Source organism: Dreissena polymorpha, chromosome 13, assembly GCF_020536995.1.
Source record: "Dreissena polymorpha isolate Duluth1 chromosome 13, UMN_Dpol_1.0, whole genome shotgun sequence".
Lineage (NCBI taxonomy): Eukaryota > Metazoa > Mollusca > Bivalvia > Myida > Dreissenidae > Dreissena > Dreissena polymorpha.
In genome coordinates this window covers 30,426,869-30,444,692 of record NC_068367.1, presented here as the reverse complement: position 1 = coordinate 30,444,692, position 17,824 = coordinate 30,426,869, and the positions used below count along the sequence as shown (strand labels likewise).

Below are 17,824 nucleotides of genomic sequence, written 5' to 3'. Positions count from 1 at the left end.
TTTCTATGCTCCCAAAGGCTGAATTTCTTAAATTAGCATTTTCTTCAATTTTTTCAAAGAATACTTTCAGAATAGCAAACAGTTTGGATCCTGATGAGACGCCACATTCTCATCTGGATCCAAACTGTTTGCAAAGGCCTTAAAAATTCGGTTCCAGCACTGAAAGGGTTAAGATTTTATAATTTTCTCTAACAAGATAATAGATTGACCTCACTTGTAATATAATTGTATGTGCAAATTCTTCATAAATTAAAAAGTACATGTTGTCAACATGTACTTTTATGAAGAATGTCCAAATAAAATGAAAACAAAATCTATCAATATTCTCTTATATTTTTTATTGTCATGAAAAAATATTGTTTCATAAAATTTACTTTTAGGTTCTGGTGACATACAGATATCAACTGTGAAAAAACATGGTAGCTGCAATGAGCACAACATTGCCTGTGAATATCTACACGAAAAACAGATTCAGCAAAATGGCAGCATAGAAAATGATGTGTCCGAGTCCGATAGTGAAATGCCATCTACATCTGTGTCCAAAGAAGATAGAATCTTATTTAATACCGTGTACACAGTGGCGAAAGAGAAACTCCCAACTGAGAAAGTGAACAGTTTATTAGCTTTGCAGAAGCAGAATGGTCTTGATCGTGATTATCAAAATTTAAGTTGGGTTACTGTAGATGACATTCTTAAATCAATCAGTAAAATACTTACAAAACATCTTGTTTCAGAAATAAATTCTTCGCCAACATATGCAATTATGATAGATGAGAGCACAGACGTTAGTGTTGAAAAACATCTTTCTATATGTATTAGATATGAAAAAAATGGAGAGGCAGTCAGTAAGTTTTTATTGAATGCTAAGTTGAAAGATGGTAAAAGTCATACAATTGTTAACTGTATTGTAGAACAGTTTGATAAATTAGGCATTTGTCTATCCAAGTGTTCCAGTCTCGCCACTGATGGGGCTGCAGTGATGACTGGCAGGAAAACTGGAGTTGGAATTCAGTTAAAATCTAAGTACTCACCTTTTGCCACATGTACTCACTGTGTTGCTCACAGGTTGAATTTAGCTTGTGTTGACTCCATGAACAAAGATGATTACCTTACAAAGTTTAAGACAAAATTCAATGACCTTTACATGTTTATGAGTAATTCTTCTAATAGGACTGAAGCTCTGCATGATATCCAGGAAGCTTTAAAGAAACCTAATTTGACAGTCAAAGAACCACATGCAATCAGATGGCTGGGTCTTAGAAATGCTGTAAAGGCGGTTTTTGAATGTTATGGGGCTATTCTTGCAACATTAAGTAAATTTGCCGCTGAGAAAAATCCTGTTGCAAAAGGCTTGTATAACTACTTTAGCAATTATAAAACTGCCATGGTAACTGCCTTAATGCTTGACATACATTAAGAATTAGCCATTCTTAGTTTGAATTTCAGAAAGCCACGTTAGTTTTCTCTGAGGTACAGGCACAAATAGACGGAACTGTAAATAAACTAGATAAGCTTTCATCAGCTGATGGATCTTGTGTTACAGATATGTAAGCAAGAATTCAGGTAGAAAATGGCGTTGCTAAGTTGAACAACAACGATGAGTTAATGTACAAGGTGACAATGCCTGATGAATTTGAAAGGTTGAAGGGGTGTAACATTGACAGACTTAAAAAAAACCCATAAGAGGTAGGTTGAGGAAGGAAGATGGTGACATTTTTACAGACTTATCAAACGTATTGGAACCAAGCACCGTTAACTGTACTCCAGGTGATGAAAGGGAAAATGCTGTAGCAAGTCTAGGTCAATTGTATGGGTATGAAAAGGAGGTAGTTGTGATTGAAGGTGACATCAACAACTTAGTTGAAGATAGAAGAGTCATCCCCCCTCTTCTCAATCCTGAAAAACTTAAAAGTGAGTGGCCCAGACTGGAAGGAATGATTGAAGGGGCATATAGGTCTTATAGTACACAGAAACTTTGTAAGAAAATTATCCTCCATCATAGAATGTTAATGCCAAATTTTGCTATTTTAGCATCTATTGCACTTGTTATGGCAGTGTCTAGCGTAGAATGCGAACGTACTTTTAGTGCCCAGAATAGACTTAAGGTTAAATACAGAGCTTCTTTAAGTACAGATAAACTTGATGTTCTTCTTAAAATCAGTATGCTTGGACCACAGCTGCAGCAGTTTGATCCAGTGCCAGCAGTGAAAAAATGGTTTAGTGACAAGAAAAGGAAAAAGAAAAGACTTCGTAAAGCATATAAACCAAGGAAAAAGGCTAAAACATTTTAAAATCAGATTGACTGTAAAACAGTTGAAGTGTTTGCTTAAGCTTTTCTGACAGTGATATTAGTGTTCTATTACTTATTATTCGTATTGGCTTGTGATTTTGTCAATAAAATAAGAAATAGTATTTAGTTATGAGTTTTAATGTGTTTTGTATTTGCATCATAATTAAAGAAGCTAAATATGTTTATTAAAATTGTTGCAAATGTTTCTGAAAAGTCAGTTATACACCCTTCAATATCCAAGAACACAGGTAGTACAGTACTACCTGTATTTTTTGATATGGTAGTACAGGTACTAATTGATTTTCAGCGTTACTCCTTTTCTTTCTGTCAGTGGCAGTACCGGTACTAATTTCACAAATCCTTATCTAGAGCTCTGAAGAACGTAGACAAATTAAGCTGAACTTAAATAGTATTTTGTTAAACTTTAAATTTTAAAAATGCAACTTATTTTGAAATTCTATTTCTGACATCAGCAAGAATTTCAATATATTATGAATTAATTCAATTGTATTTGCGTAATGTTTTTTTAATTACAGCTATGGTACAGAAATCATCAGTAAAGCAATAAAAATATCTGTGTACCTATGTTCCATTATACTGTCCTTGGGTGTTGCTTTCCACAGGTCTGCAAAAGTTTTGCTGGATTCAGTCTGTACTTCTAAGGCCATGACTAGGAATTTGTCTTTGTGCACAGTATTCTGGTATCCTAGAAAGTAATGTCTAATGAATGCAACACCATTAACAATTACAATAGTTAAAGTGCACACCAAATATTGTGCTTAAAGAATCTATTAAATAATTCAGATATTGAAAGGTGCAATAGTTTTAAGCAAAGTTTCATCTTGAAAACGCAAGTGAAGAAGATTAGATAAAAAGTTTGCAAAAATTAGCATGCCCAGAGTAGAAATACATTTGCCTCCATTTTCACATCACCTAAAATGTAATTTATATCAAAATTATCAACATATGTTTTTCACCAGAAAAAAAACAAAAACGTTAGCATTGCACACTATTACCCTGCTGCAAATGTACGGACACCTCGGTTTCACTTCCAGGCTTGATGTAGCCTGAGCTAGGACGCACACGATATTTCTCTGGCGATGTAGTTTTCACCTAAAACACCATGGTGTTCACTTTACCAAATTTAAAAGAAACAAGAGCTGTCCCAAAACAGAGTGCTCAACTATTCTTCAACTTTTATTTTGTAATGTAAGTTTTCTGTTAATCACCTTATATAATAACCAAAAAGAGCTGTGTTTGTGAAACACAATGCCCCCTACTGCGCCGCTTTGAAGCCATATATTTGACCTTTGACCTTGAAGGATGACCTTGACCTTTCACCACTCAAAATGTGCAGCTCCATGAGATACACATGCATGCAAAATATCAAGTTGCTATCATCGATATTGCAAAAGTTATGACACGGTTAAAGTTTTGGGACAAACACACACACAGAGTTGTCATTATGATTGTAAACAAAAGCTTATTTTGGAATAGTAACCGATTCAGCCGGGGGTCAAGGTCCAGGGCAAGGCACTGGTAGGGGGGTCAGGGGGCGAAGCCCCCCGACGGCAAACGAATTCTAGACATTTTAGGGACAAAATACTGCTATTCTCAGAGCATAAAAAGTAAAAATGAGGTATAGAAAGAATAGACAATTTTAAGATTTTCACATTTTTAGTATACTGTACAATGTAAAAACATGTTATATTGATAGATCATTGCACGTTCCAATTCTATCCATTACCTGATAATCCAGTATTATTACGATTTCTTTTTTTCAAAACCAAATTATGGCCAATATTGACGATGAATGTCGTCCGCCATTTAACGCAAGTGCATATATAAATTGAATTGTGGGATTGGGGAATTCCCATTGAACATGCGTGAATCACGTGACGCGATTTGAGAGCATTGAGAACCGTTTATATTTAGTAATTACGACAAATCAACGACTCAATCTAAACTGTTACATATATCTCCTTTCAGAAAAGTTTGAGAAAGTGAAAGTGAATTTCTGAGAATAAAAACGTGTCTTTCTTTAAATTTTACCGAGTACTTTTCATTCCGGATCGTGATATAACTTTTCAGGTCATTCATGCATGTAGACCTATATGTATGCATAGTTTGGCAATCTAAAAACACGTTATTTACCTACTTATTACATTATGCGTTATGACCATTTGTATATCAAAATGCATTATTTAATTGAAGTATTTTCAAATGCGTATACTTAAATGTGTTATCCGAAATCATTTTCAGATTTCATTATTCACGGAAATTTAGAAAATTCTAACAACAGAGACACATTTCTCGTGTTTTTCATGTACATGTACATGAAAATCATGCCAAAATTAGACTTCATGTATAGCGTCACGTCATCCTTCCTCGGGGAAAGCGTGGACTTTAATATTTAGATGCTGAATAACAACTTTGTAGGGCAGAGGTCGCTAATATCTTTTATTTTGGTAGAAAATCGAAGAGCATGTTTTAATATGTTGAAACCTTTCCGCTCACTAAAAAAACTAGTTAATTACGCTCTACAATGCTACATTCGTTGAGCTACGGTCAGTAATAATCTGTGAAATGTACATCTATTTGATACACTTTCATGTGGGGTCGGCGTGTATTCGGGCGTGTATTCGGGCGTGTACTCGGCTGCCTGAGTGCTAATTGGTTGACGTGCTTACCAAGAAGAATTTGATTGACAGCTGGAAAAATCAATATTGGCCACTCGCTGAGAAATTCATTGAAAACAGTAGCTCTTAGGCGGAGTTAATGGACTGACTGAATGACCGGGCGTCGCTCTACTATACTACGGTTATTCCTCGTCAATTATTGTCGGTTTGCGTGATCAAAACTTCCGATCGCAATTTTAAAGATTCGGGAAAACAACCGATTTTCTGGCGATTTTAACCGATGAATTTGATCGGCAATCGGTTAATAATGACAACCCTGCACACATACAATGACAGACACATACAAGAGTTCCGCGGTCGGAGATGACCGCATTGAAGCCGGATTTTTTATTTAAATGACAGGAAAGTACCTTTCGTGTTTTTGTCAATGCAATACTTAAATTACTGAAATATTGTTCAAAGGTCAAAATGAAATGTAAGTACTTTTCAAGGCATGAGCAAACCTTGTGTTATGTTTTGAATGCATGCATATACATGAACAACAATAACATTTAAGGTCACAAATATGAACTTGAATTGACAATTAGGAAAGTTTGATCTCAATTTTTTTATTAGCAAATTAGTAACATATTGTTTGAAGTTTCCATCAATTTCATAGTTGGTATGCTTGGACCTAGGTCTCTTCAACCTTGTCTTGTAGTGGACTGAAAGCTACCCCAACAAAGTGAAACAGCAAAAATTATAATATTTTAGAGCCCTTTCACATTTGAAGTTGCCGCAACTGTGAACCTCAATTGAATGTCCTTGAAATTACCAGTGGTAAGCATACCAAAGTTAAATCATGAAAAAAATATTCACATTTAAGGTCACTGTCAATTGAAAGACTTTAAAATGACCAGTTGTTCTCTTGACCAGTGGTCATCTGTTAGTCATGGCAAAGTCCATGTCCAAGCATACGAAAGTTAAAACAACTTTTAATTTTTAACATTCAAGGTCACAGTGACCTTGACCTTCAATGACCTTAAAATGACCAATTGTCATCTACTAGTGCTGGCCAACCTTCATGTCCAGTTTGAAGACTGTAAGTCCAAGCATAAGAAAGTTATACCATGAAATAAGAATTTTAACATTTTTACATTCAAGGTCACGGTGACCTTGACCTTAAAATGACCAGTGGTCATCTACTAGTTCTGGCCAACCTTCATATCAAGTTTGAAGACTCTAGGTCTAAGCATACCAAAGTATTAACAACTTTAACATATTTACATCCAAGGTCACAGTGACCTCGACCTTCAAATGAATGACCTTGAAATGACCAGTGGTCATCTAAGTGTGCTTGCAAACCTTTACGTCAAGTTTGAGATTCTAGGTCCAAGCATACCAAAGTTACAACAATTTTAACATTTTAACATTTAAGTTCACAGTGACCTTGACCTTCAAATGAATGACATTGAAATGAATGACCTTGAAATGACCAGTGGTCATCTAAGTGTGCTTGCAAACCTTTACGTCAAGTTTGAGATTCTAGGTCCAAGCATACCAAAGTTATAACAATTTTAACATTTTAACATTGAAGGTCACAGTGACCTTGACCTTCAAATGAATGACATTGAAATGAGCAGTGGTGATCTTCTAGTACTGGCCAACCTTTATGTCAAGTTTGAAGACTCTAGGTACAAGCATACCAAAGTTATAACATGGAATAAGAACTTTAACATTTTTACCTACCAAAGTTATAAGAACTTTAACATTTTTACATTCAAGGTCACAGTGACCTTGACCTTAGAATGAATGACCTTGAAATGACCAGTGGTCATCTAAGTGTGCTTGCAAACCTTCATGTCAAGTTTGAAGACTCTATGTCCAAGCATACCAAAGTTATAACAATTTTAACATTTTAACATTTAAGGTCACAGTGACCTTGACCTTCAAATGAATGAAATTGAAATGACCAGTGGTCATCTTCTAGTACTGGCCAATCTTTATTTCAAGTTTGAAGACTCTAGGTACAAGCATACCAAAGTTATAACATGAAATAAGAACTTTAACATTTTTACATTCAAGGTCACAGTGACCTTGACCTTCAAATGAATGACCTTGAAATGTCCAGTGGTTACTTACTAGTTCTGGCCAACCTTCATGTCAAGTTTCAAGACTCTAGGTCCAAGCATACCAAAGTTATAACAACTTTAACATTTTTACATTCAAGGTCACAGTGACCTTGACCTTCAAATGAATGACCTTGAAATGTCCAGTGGTTACTTACTAGTTCTGGCCAACCTTCATGTCAAGTTTCAAGACTCTAGGTCCAAGCATACCAAAGTTATAACAACTTTAACATTTTTATATTGAAGGTCACAGTGACCTTCACCTTCAAATGAATGACCTTGAAATGACCAGTGGTCATCTGTTAATCCTGGCCAACCTTCATGTCAAGTTTGAAGACTCTAGGTCCAAGCATACCAAAGTTATACCATGAAATAAGAACTTTAACATTTTTACATTCAAGGTCACAGTGACCTTGACCTTCAAATGAATGACCTTGAAATGACCAGTGGTTACTAACTAGTTATGGCCAACCTTCATGTCAAGTTTCAAGACTCTAGGTCCAAGCATACCAAAGTTATAACAACTTTAACATTTTTTATATTGAAGGTCACAGTGACCTTGACCTTCAAATGAATGACCTTGAAATGACCAGTGGTCATCTGTTAATCCTGGCCAACCTTCATGTCAAGTTTGAAGACTCTAGGTCCAAGCATACCAAAGTTATACCATGAAATAAGAACTTTAACATTTTCGAGCACGCCGCCACCCCGCCCGCCCGCCCGCCCCCCCCGCCCGCCCGACAACATCAATCTATAAGCCGAGATTTTTTCGAAAAAAATCCGGCTAACAATGACAGACAGACAGGCCAAAAACAATATACCGATCCAGGGGGCATAAAAAGACATATTTGAAGTTGAAAATGTATTGCAGATATAAAGTTTATGTAAACCAAAAGATTAACATTTATAGATTTAAACAAAAAAATGTTACCAATCCAAGAAATAATATTTTAACATTTTAACAGCGCAAGGATTGAGAATGCTGTAACAAGCTGTGTGAGCAAGGGTTCTGGCCATTTCTTGGATCTTCGTGACAGAGTTACTGGCTTTGTCTGAGCTCTGACGTTGACTGAGATAGCGCTGCATTTATCACATAACTTTAGATGAGGCTCTGTGAAAACAGAGTATAATTCAAACCTATTAATTAAAGCTTGATTGCATAAGAAGCCTTAGGCTTATTGAAATTCTTTAAGGTCCGTTTCTTGGGACTATAACCAGTATTTGGTGTTTTAAGGAGAGATCGCAGGAAACCACCCAGTTGGGTTCGAACTTGTGACCTCCTGATCGCTAGGGGGACACCACATCCACTATGCCACATCGACCGCAAACAGAATTTAATGCATTAGCATAAAGTGTTGACCAAGATCTTCTTTCATATTTTTTATTTAAAGGAATTCTTTTCTTTGAGAAAATCCAGTTCCTGCAGAAAGTGTTGTCCCTGATTGGCCTATACAAACTGCACATGTCATGATAATCTGGAATGACACTATACGCACATGCATTAAACCCCGTTTTCCCCGATTAAGGCTTAGATATTTGTACCTTGAAAGCCACATCATGTGTGTGTGTGTTTTTTAAAATGATGTTATCACAGGCCTCTCCACCCTCCTCCTCCACAGCAAACTCTACCTCTTCTGCAGGACTGAAACACAGTGCTCATTTCAACTCTCCTGCAATAACAAATACGTGTACAGGAATCAAAAACAAAGATGTTGCTAATACTCCAGCTGACAGGGATAAAACTCCACATTTGATTGACAACAATGCTGATTTTTCCCAAATTAAAAATTTCAGTATAAAAGTAGTGAGAAACAAGAGCTGTCACCATAGGATGACTTATGCCCCCTAGAAACGCTTGATAGAAGTTATGAAGTTTTTTCAAAACCTAAACGCAGATTTCGAAACCTAAACGCGGACCCTAAGGTCAAGGTCACAGGGGTCAAAATTTGTGTGCGTATAGAAGGCCTTGTCCATATACACATGCATGCCAAATATGAAATTGCTATCTGAAGCAACATAGAAGTTATGAGCATTTTTTGAAACCTAAACAAAAAGTGTGACGGACAGACGGACGGATGGACAGTCCGATCACTATATGCCCTCCTTCGGGGGCATAAAAACCCTATCTTTACACATGAAAGTTATGGAGGTATGGAAGAAAATGAAGCCCAGACCCAATTATACCAGATAGTAAGCAGCTTTCCCCGGTAAGAGTTGTCTTCCCTGCTCACTCTACTTGGGGTCCTACTGGGGGGACCACGGGGGCTCTTCATTATACCTGCACCACTGTTGTTAACATTCTGGAAAACAGTAACGCAATATCGACCATGTTCTGGAAAAACAGAGGTTAATGCATGTGCGTAAAGTGTCGTCCCAGATTAGCCTGTTCAGTCTGCACAGGCTAATCAGGGACAAAACTTTCCGCACATGCATTATGCCCAGTTTTCTCAGAACACCACTCATGTCATTGGGCCTGTATTCACAGAAAATCTTATACTAGAAAGAAGAATATACTCAAATGTCGTATAAATGACAACAAACATGACATAACATGTAGCATTGAGCAGTCAATTTTAATAATTACATTATAGAAATGTTAAGTTAATAAGGGGCATAACTTTTGCAATTTTTAAGTAGGTGATAACAAAATATTAATACATGTAAGTTGTAGCATAAATAATATATGCTCATAACAAAACCAGCATAAAAGCCTCATTACCAGTAAGTATATATTTGCAATTGTATAGATAATAATATAATAAATGCATTAAAAGAATTGTTTATAAGAAGATTGGCCATGGAAAGTAATCACATAGAAAGCAAGAATTCTACACAGACCATTTTGGAAGCTGAATCTTTGATACTGTCCATGCTAGTGCTCCTATATACTGAGCTGTCATTGGAATTAGCAAATGTCACCTGGAAACACACAAAGGAACATATGAACCTAGTTTTGGGAACATTAAGCCCAGTATTCCCAGTGCGAGGTTCAAATAAGCAAAGTGCTGCCTTTTAGAGAGGGAGAGCTGAGTTTAAAAGCACAGCAACACATACAGATTTTAGCCAGATTTTTAGTAGATGGATTTGTCCATCATGTTCATGTTTTGAGAGGTATACAATTTAAATATGTACATGTGTAACATCAGTTGTATACCCACATTTAATTACACAACAACCATAAAACAGGTCAGTTTTATGAAATGGTTGCCTTAAAATTAAAGCTTATTCATACCAGTGAAGTTTTGGCATGATACATGTATATCAAATTATTATCTAGATATATCATATTGACCTGTATAAAATGTCAGCATGAAAATTAACAAGAGCAATAAGAGTTAAAATATGTAATCAAGAGCCTTGGCTCTTGTGCAATGCACTTTCATCATTTAGATCTATCAATCTATGAAATGTCAATCTATGAAATGTCAATCTAATATCTTGTATATCTTACGAGATTGCCCCTTTCAAAATTAAAATGTAAAACATTTACTGACTTCAATAAGTCACAAAATATTAAATCAACAGTTATGGTTTGTGTAAATTGGACATCTCATCAATGAAGTCTGTTAAACTACCTATAAAGATGATTCCACTGATATTTTTTCAGAAAAATGCCAAGTCAAATAATTAAATTTACAAATAACAAACAGCAATAACTCAAAAACTATGGATGCAAGGGTTATAATTATTGTGCAGTTTTCGAGATATGCTCCGTACACAATTAAAGTACAACTAAATACTTTTCACAGACATATGCACCCACATTGCATGTTTTATCACAGACAAAGCATGACAGATTAAGTGCCAAAACAGGTCACAGTCAAAAGTTCTTTAAGTTAACAAGAGCAACGCATAACGGGTGCCACGCTCAGCTACGGGTGCAGTTTTGAATAAATGAAAGCTTGTCAGAATTTTTTTTTTTTAGAGGTCACAGTGACCTTAACCTTTGACCTAGTGACCCCAAAATGGGTGTGGCGTGTAGAACTCATCAAGGTGCATCTACATATGAAGTTTCAAACTTGTAGGTGGAAGCACTTTGCTTTGATTTTTGAGCCAATGTTAAGGTTTTAGCACGACGCGGAAGGCAGACGGCTGACGTCAGACGACAAGCTGGCTATAACAATACCTATGCATTTAGCGTTGCTTCTTTTATCAAAATCCCCCAGAGGTGTTGAACATATTTAATTTGAGAACTATATATTCTCTACTGGAACAAAGGCAAAGGGTCATAATTCTGAAAAACCTCAGCACAGCCAAACTTCTTTTCTTCATGAAAACGTTCACATTGAAGTCAGTCAATTGTGAAAAGCAAGATCCGCCCAGTTGTTGACAAGGAGTAAAATATAAGCTTAAGGAAAAGACAGGTGAAATACTCACTCTGTGGGGCATAGAAATAAGGTATTTAGCAGGGTTGTTCACAAAAATTTCAGAATCATTTCTAAGTATAGGTTTTTCTCACCCGTTTTCTCTCTGCATCTGGTTGATCCGGGTCTCCACCACTCCCAGCTTCAAACATCTCTGGCTCATACGAATACACGTACTTGTCCTGCAGAGAGAAATGACACCCTCTACCAATCAATGTTAACTAAAGATTTGTCACAAAATATACCCCCACATCTCTTTCCCACAAAGCCCATAACTCAGAAACAAATAGACAAACACAGCACAGGTAGCAGTACACGGTAGGAAGCAGAAATATGCGAATTGGCCCCGGTCAAAAAGTGAAATATTGGGAAAGGGTAGGTTTCCATGTCAAATTTGAGGGTAATAGGTCTTATTGTATCCCCAAATTGCATTAAATCCTGAGAATATGACCATTTTCAAATGCGAAACTGTGGGGTCATGACCTGTTGTTGTTGTTGTGTTCTTTGTTACTCAGGAAGGAAAACTGCGGTAGGCTTATTGTATTTTGGGTTCTTTTTAAGCTGGAATCGCTAGTAGGGTCACGCTGTGAAGTATTGTGCGAAAACCACCTGGTTACGTGGTATTTATTCATGGTTTTATGGGTTGTGCTATGTTTTGCGTGTAAAAATATCATTCCAAAAGCAGGCTATCATTTCCATTTCATTCGTCCCCAGCCACTTTCGTACATGGTAAAACGTTTATTTTGAAGCCACTGTTTGCGGCCTTGCAATTCTTTCACTTTTGTCAATAGTATCACCTGTACAGGTTCCATATGCTCTTTTTTTTATCTTAAATGTAAGTTTCAGACTACTTGTGTGCAGTGAATGTGTTTTTATGATTGCAGGTTCATTGTTTTCTGAATTGAGCGTGGTGGAGATCAAGAAGGCGTCCGCGGCTCCGAGAGAGTGCGTGTCTACTGTGGTCTGCTACCTTAAGTGGTAAATGACAAATTTTTGTTTACACAGCCTGCCTGTGAAATGTATTTTTTTAAGCTTTTGCACGAATGTGCAGTGTGAAAATGGGCTTTGATGAGCTTAGTTTTCATAATTTGGATGTAAATAACTGATCTGAAAAAGGGAGGTAATTCAAATATTAAAAAATGGCTATTTTCAGCTGGAATCCGAACAAAGCTCTTACAGTGATTTCGCTGTCCGACATCCAGTTTGTTATTATTTTATCACGTTACTCTTACTGTAACATGTTATTTGAGTGTTTCTCATGTTCTTATTGTCTTATATATACTTAAACAGTTGTATTAATGTAGGAAAAGGAGCCAAATAGACAAAAAGTCAAGGAAATTAGCACCCCGAAGGCTGAAAAAATCAACTATTTTTCTCAAAAATTAGGTCCAGACATGTTGGGAAAGGTATCGGCGGTGCAAGTAAGATGTATATAAGCATGAGCAGAGTGTTTAAATGGTTTCCAAAAGGTTCCAGGAGACATTTAATGTGTGTCTTTCTTGGAACTCTGAAAGCATGAATTACTAGTGAAATAGGAGTAAAGTGTCACTTTGGGTTAAGTGTTTGGCGTGAAGAAAGACAATTTTTTTTGCAAAACAGTTGATTGAAAACAGTCTGTTTTTATTAGGAATTGTCTAAAATACTAGAAATAGATGCTTTAACAGTTATGAAAAAGAGTACTTGGTGTCCTTAATTGGTTAATGACAAAAACAATTTACACAGTCGGCCTGTGAAATGTATTTTTTAAAGATTTTTCACCACCGTCCAGTCAAAAAATGGGCTTGGATGAGCTTAGTTTTCATAATTTGGATGTAAATAAGTGATCTAAATAAGGGAGATGATTCAAATATTGAAAAATGGCTGTTTATGTTCCCCAGACTATACTGGGGGACATATTGTGTTTGCCCTGTCTGTTGGTTTGTTCGTTGGTTTGTTTGTTAGCGTCAAACCTTTACATTAACCATAATTTATGCAATATTAAAGAAAGCAACTTGATATTTGGCATGCATGTGTATCTCATGGAGCTGCACATTTTGAGTGGTAAAAGGTCAAGGTCAAAGTCATCCTTCAAGGTCAAAGTTCAAGGTCAAAGGTCAAATTTTGCAATATTGAAGATAGCAATTTGATATTTGGCATGCATGTGTACCTCATGGAGCTGCACATTTTGAGTGGTGAAAGGTCAAGGTCATCCGTCAAGGTCAAAGGTCAAGTACAAAGGTCATATATATGTGGTGGGTGTACATAGTGTTTCACAAACACATCTTGTTTCAGCTGGAATCAGAAAAAAGCTCGTAACAGTGATATGGCTGTCCGACATCGAGTTTGTTATTATCTTATCAGGTTATTCTTACTGTTTCATGTTATTTGAGTCTTTCTCATGTTCTTAGTGTCTTATGTATGCTAAAACAGTTGTATTAATGTAGAAGAAAGGAGCAAAATAGACAAAAGTCAAGGAAATTGGCACTTCGCGGGCTGAAAAATCAACTATTTTTCTCAATAATTAGGTCCAGACATGTTGGAAAAGGTATCTGCTGTGCAAGTAAGATGTATATAAGCATGAGTAGAGTGTTTATATAAAGGAAACATGTCTGAAAGATGTCTAAAAGGTTCCAGGAGAGATTTAAAGAGTGTCTCACTCAGAACTCTGAATGCATGAATTCTCCGTGAAATAGGAGTAAAGTGTGCACTTTGGGTTAAGTGTTTGATATGAAGAAAGACAGTCTATTTTGCAGTACAGTTGAGTGAAAACAGTGTGTTTTTGTCAGGAATAGTCTACAATACTTAAAAAAGCTGCTTTTGCAGTTATGAAAAAGAATAATTGGTGTCCTTAAGGTAGCAGTACACGGTAGGAAGCAGAAATATGCGAATTGGCCCCGGTCAAAAAGTGAAATATTGGGAAAGGGTAGGTTTCCATGTCAAATTTGAGGGTAATAGGTCTTATTGTATCCCCAAATTGCATTAAATCCTGAGAATATGACCATTTTCAAATGCGAAACTGTGGGGTCATGACCTGTTGTTGTTGTTGTGTTCTTTGTTACTCAGGAAGGAAAACTGCGGTAGGCTTATTGTATTTTGGGTTCTTTTTAAGCTGGAATCGCTAGTAGGGTCACGCTGTGAAGTATTGTGCGAAAACCACCTGGTTACGTGGTATTTATTCATGGTTTTATGGGTTGTGCTATGTTTTGCGTGTAAAAATATCATTCCAAAAGCAGGCTATCATTTCCATTTCATTCGTCCCCAGCCACTTTCGTACATGGTAAAACGTTTATTTTGAAGCCACTGTTTGCGGCCTTGCAATTCTTTCACTTTTGTCAATAGTATCACCTGTACAGGTTCCATATGCTCTTTTTTTTATCTTAAATGTAAGTTTCAGACTACTTGTGTGCAGTGAATGTGTTTTTATGATTGCAGGTTCATTGTTTTCTGAATTGAGCGTGGTGGAGATCAAGAAGGCGTCCGCGGCTCCGAGAGAGTGTGTGTCTACTGTGGTCTGCTACCACATGAAATTGTTTCTTTCACATCTTCAGATTGTTGTATGTATATATTTCAAGTTTCAATTCCATTGCTTCAGAAATGTGGAAGTAGAAGTACTTCAATCCACAAACTTATAACATGTATAATATGTATAAGACAGACCCACAACTGACTGACTGGCGGCAAGTGTGACTCCTATTTACCCCTGTTCAAAAATTGAAGATTAATTTGGTATTACAACTCAAGTTGAAAAGCCCGTGATTAGTTGCATACTCAAGTTAACCAAGTTTCTATTCATAATAAAGGGCATAAATCTGCTAAAGTTCAGGTCAGAGTTATGGTCTGAATTGTTAAGTGACTTCACACAATGACCTTAAAGACATTTGCAAAGTGTAAAAAAAACTGATTAAGAAACAATATGTAGATGTTGCATGTTTGCCTACACTAATATGGAGACAACAACAACAAACAATTAACATTCAAATTGTACATTTCAGTAAATAAAAGTACGCATGTAGATCAATATCACTGACCATACTTCTTGTAAAAACTAATATTTCCAATCAAGTCAGTTTGTTTGCAATTTATTTTGAAAATAGTTTTTGCATAAAATCTATCGCTCATATTTTAAATTCTTAACAGATAATCAGTTATGTTAAATCACCTGTTACCTCTGTGTACATTCATACTATCATAACATTACTCAACACTTCCTGGTTCTCATATCTGATCCCAAACACTCTATTCAAGATGTACCAACAGCTTTCTACGTTTAACTATGCAATATTGAGGAAGCAATTGAGGGTAGATTATGAAAAAGCAAAGAAACTAAATTTAAAATAAATGTCTTTACCCTGTTAAAATTTACTGATGTATCTAAGAGGCATATCAAAATTAGAATAACAAGAGTCACAGTTTTAAATGCAAGTAGATTAAAACTTAACAAATCAACAAATAAACATTGCATGTAGTAAGAAGGAATTAAAACTTACAGTTCCTCCCATGTGTTCCCAGAGCTGATCCTTGTCTATGTATCCCTGAATGTCAGCCTTGGTCACAAACTTGATCCTCTTCACATACTCAGCATTCAACATTTGTTTTACGATCTTCCAGGCAGCTACAAACAGACCGGTAGTTCCAAAGAACACAGAAATACATGATAATACACAGACAGAGTTTTCCCAGGATAATGGAAATCAATATCTTGAGTTATTGTACCACAGTCTGGCATACCAAACTGAAATTCAATTCATACATGTGTGTTTTCTGTTGTTTTCTATGCTTCTATATACTGCTCACTATTTACATTTCACACAAGAAAAAACACACTATTTTGACCTAAAATGTAAAACTGTTATAACCCCTTTAGGTTCAACACAATCTTGAAAGTACATAGCTAGAGCTTCATCAGATCAATACAGTGGGAACATACCCTGTCATCTGATACAAAGGCAAATGCAAGATAAATCTTAGGTTTCAAGAGATGTTGGTTGTCGATGATCTTGCCTATATGAGTTGTTTTCTAAGAAAACTGGACATAATGAATGTGCGTAAAGTGTCATCCCAGATTAGCCTGTGAAATCTGCACAGGCATATCAAGGACGACACTTTCCGCTTTTATGACATCTTTCGTAAAAATGAAGTCTCTTGTTAGCAAAAATCCTATTTAGGCCAAAAGTGTCGTCCCTGATAAGTTTGTGCAGACTGCACAAGCTAATCTGGGACGACACTTCACGCACATGCATCATGCCCAGTTTTCTCACAACGCGACTCATATGAAGTATTGACGAAAACATTTAAGTGTCATTCTGGGAAAACTGGGCGTAATGCAGGAGGGTTAAGTGTTGTCCTATATGAGCCTGTGCAGTGAAAGAAAACTGTTGGAACTAAGAGACCGGAAACTAAAGTGGTCTATGGACTGACCTATTGAACAACAAATAGACATTGGAAAAACAATTCTCCCCTTTTATTTTATAGACATGGGCAAATCATACGTTAAAGTGCTACTGAATCATGTAGATATACCCTGCCATTAAAATAATCAGACACAAAATCCAAACATTAATGAATGCAGCAGCTTGAATGTAATGAAACTTACCATTAAAGAACCATTGCATCTCATACAACAGCAAGTATTCTGCAGTAAAACAAATACACAGTAATTAGACATAATTATTATTTTCAACTCTTTATTCAAAAGTATTACTTTAATCCACATTTTTAGTGATTTCAATCTTTCTTAATTAACATTATCAGATATTTCATATTTAGCATTCTTAATTCTTTTCCGAGCCACATTTCACAATAATATGTTGATTGTTTATTAAAGTGTTGTTTTTTTTTTAAATTAAATTGATCACATTTTCATTTATAATTGAAGTTATATGTCATTTTATCATACCACCGCATTGATATCTGCCTGATTTAACGTTGCATGATATATTTTTTTATATCATGGTCAACAGGAAGTTCTTTTATCAGTCATGAGTGAAGGATGGTCATAATACTCGGAATCAACTATAAAGTAAATATAGGATCTTGCATGAGTGGTCGTTTTGTATTGAATTTATAAAACAAGTCATCTTAATGAAGATAAAAACGAGGCTTGCCAAGTTTTATCTTTATTTAGATGACGAGTTTAATAAATTCAATACAAAATGACCACGAATCTTAGATTCTATTTATAACATGACCAACAAATTTTTCTTTTTATTTTATGCTCTCGTTTATTCACATTGTAAGAGTTTAACTGAAGAAATTTGCTGGAATAATGACGTCATTTCATCAACAAACAAGGGACAAAATTGTCACAAAACCAGGTTTTCATTGTGAAAAAAAATCTGATAAAGGGAGACAACTCAAACTGAACTTTTGAAATGAACAAACAAAATTAACCCCCTTTGTAAGTTTGTTTTAAAATAAATCTATTTTTAGTCGTGGCGACCTTGA

At 35.9% G+C, this 17,824-nt stretch overlaps 1 protein-coding gene across 4 annotated transcripts in view; it reads right to left on the bottom strand.

Moving 5' to 3' along the window:
• The window catches only part of LOC127855065 (motile sperm domain-containing protein 2-like), a 56,797-nt gene that overhangs the window by 6,059 nt on the left and 32,914 nt on the right, over nt 1-17,824 (bottom strand). For 3 of the 4 annotated variants that reach the window (XM_052390402.1, XM_052390401.1, XM_052390400.1), the window contains 8 exons: nt 16,974-17,012; nt 15,868-15,992; nt 11,497-11,583; nt 9,876-9,956; nt 9,222-9,337; nt 8,580-8,679; nt 3,307-3,403; nt 2,873-2,996 (listed from right to left, as the gene is read on the bottom strand). In XM_052390402.1, the coding sequence (XP_052246362.1) occupies nt 2,873-2,996; nt 3,307-3,403; nt 8,580-8,679; nt 9,222-9,337; nt 9,876-9,956; nt 11,497-11,583; nt 15,868-15,992; nt 16,974-17,012 (769 nt within the window). The remainder of the gene's footprint in view (nt 1-2,872; nt 2,997-3,306; nt 3,404-8,579; nt 8,680-9,221; nt 9,338-9,875; nt 9,957-11,496; nt 11,584-15,867; nt 15,993-16,973; nt 17,013-17,824) is intronic. The other variant, XM_052390403.1, reaches the window with a different exon arrangement.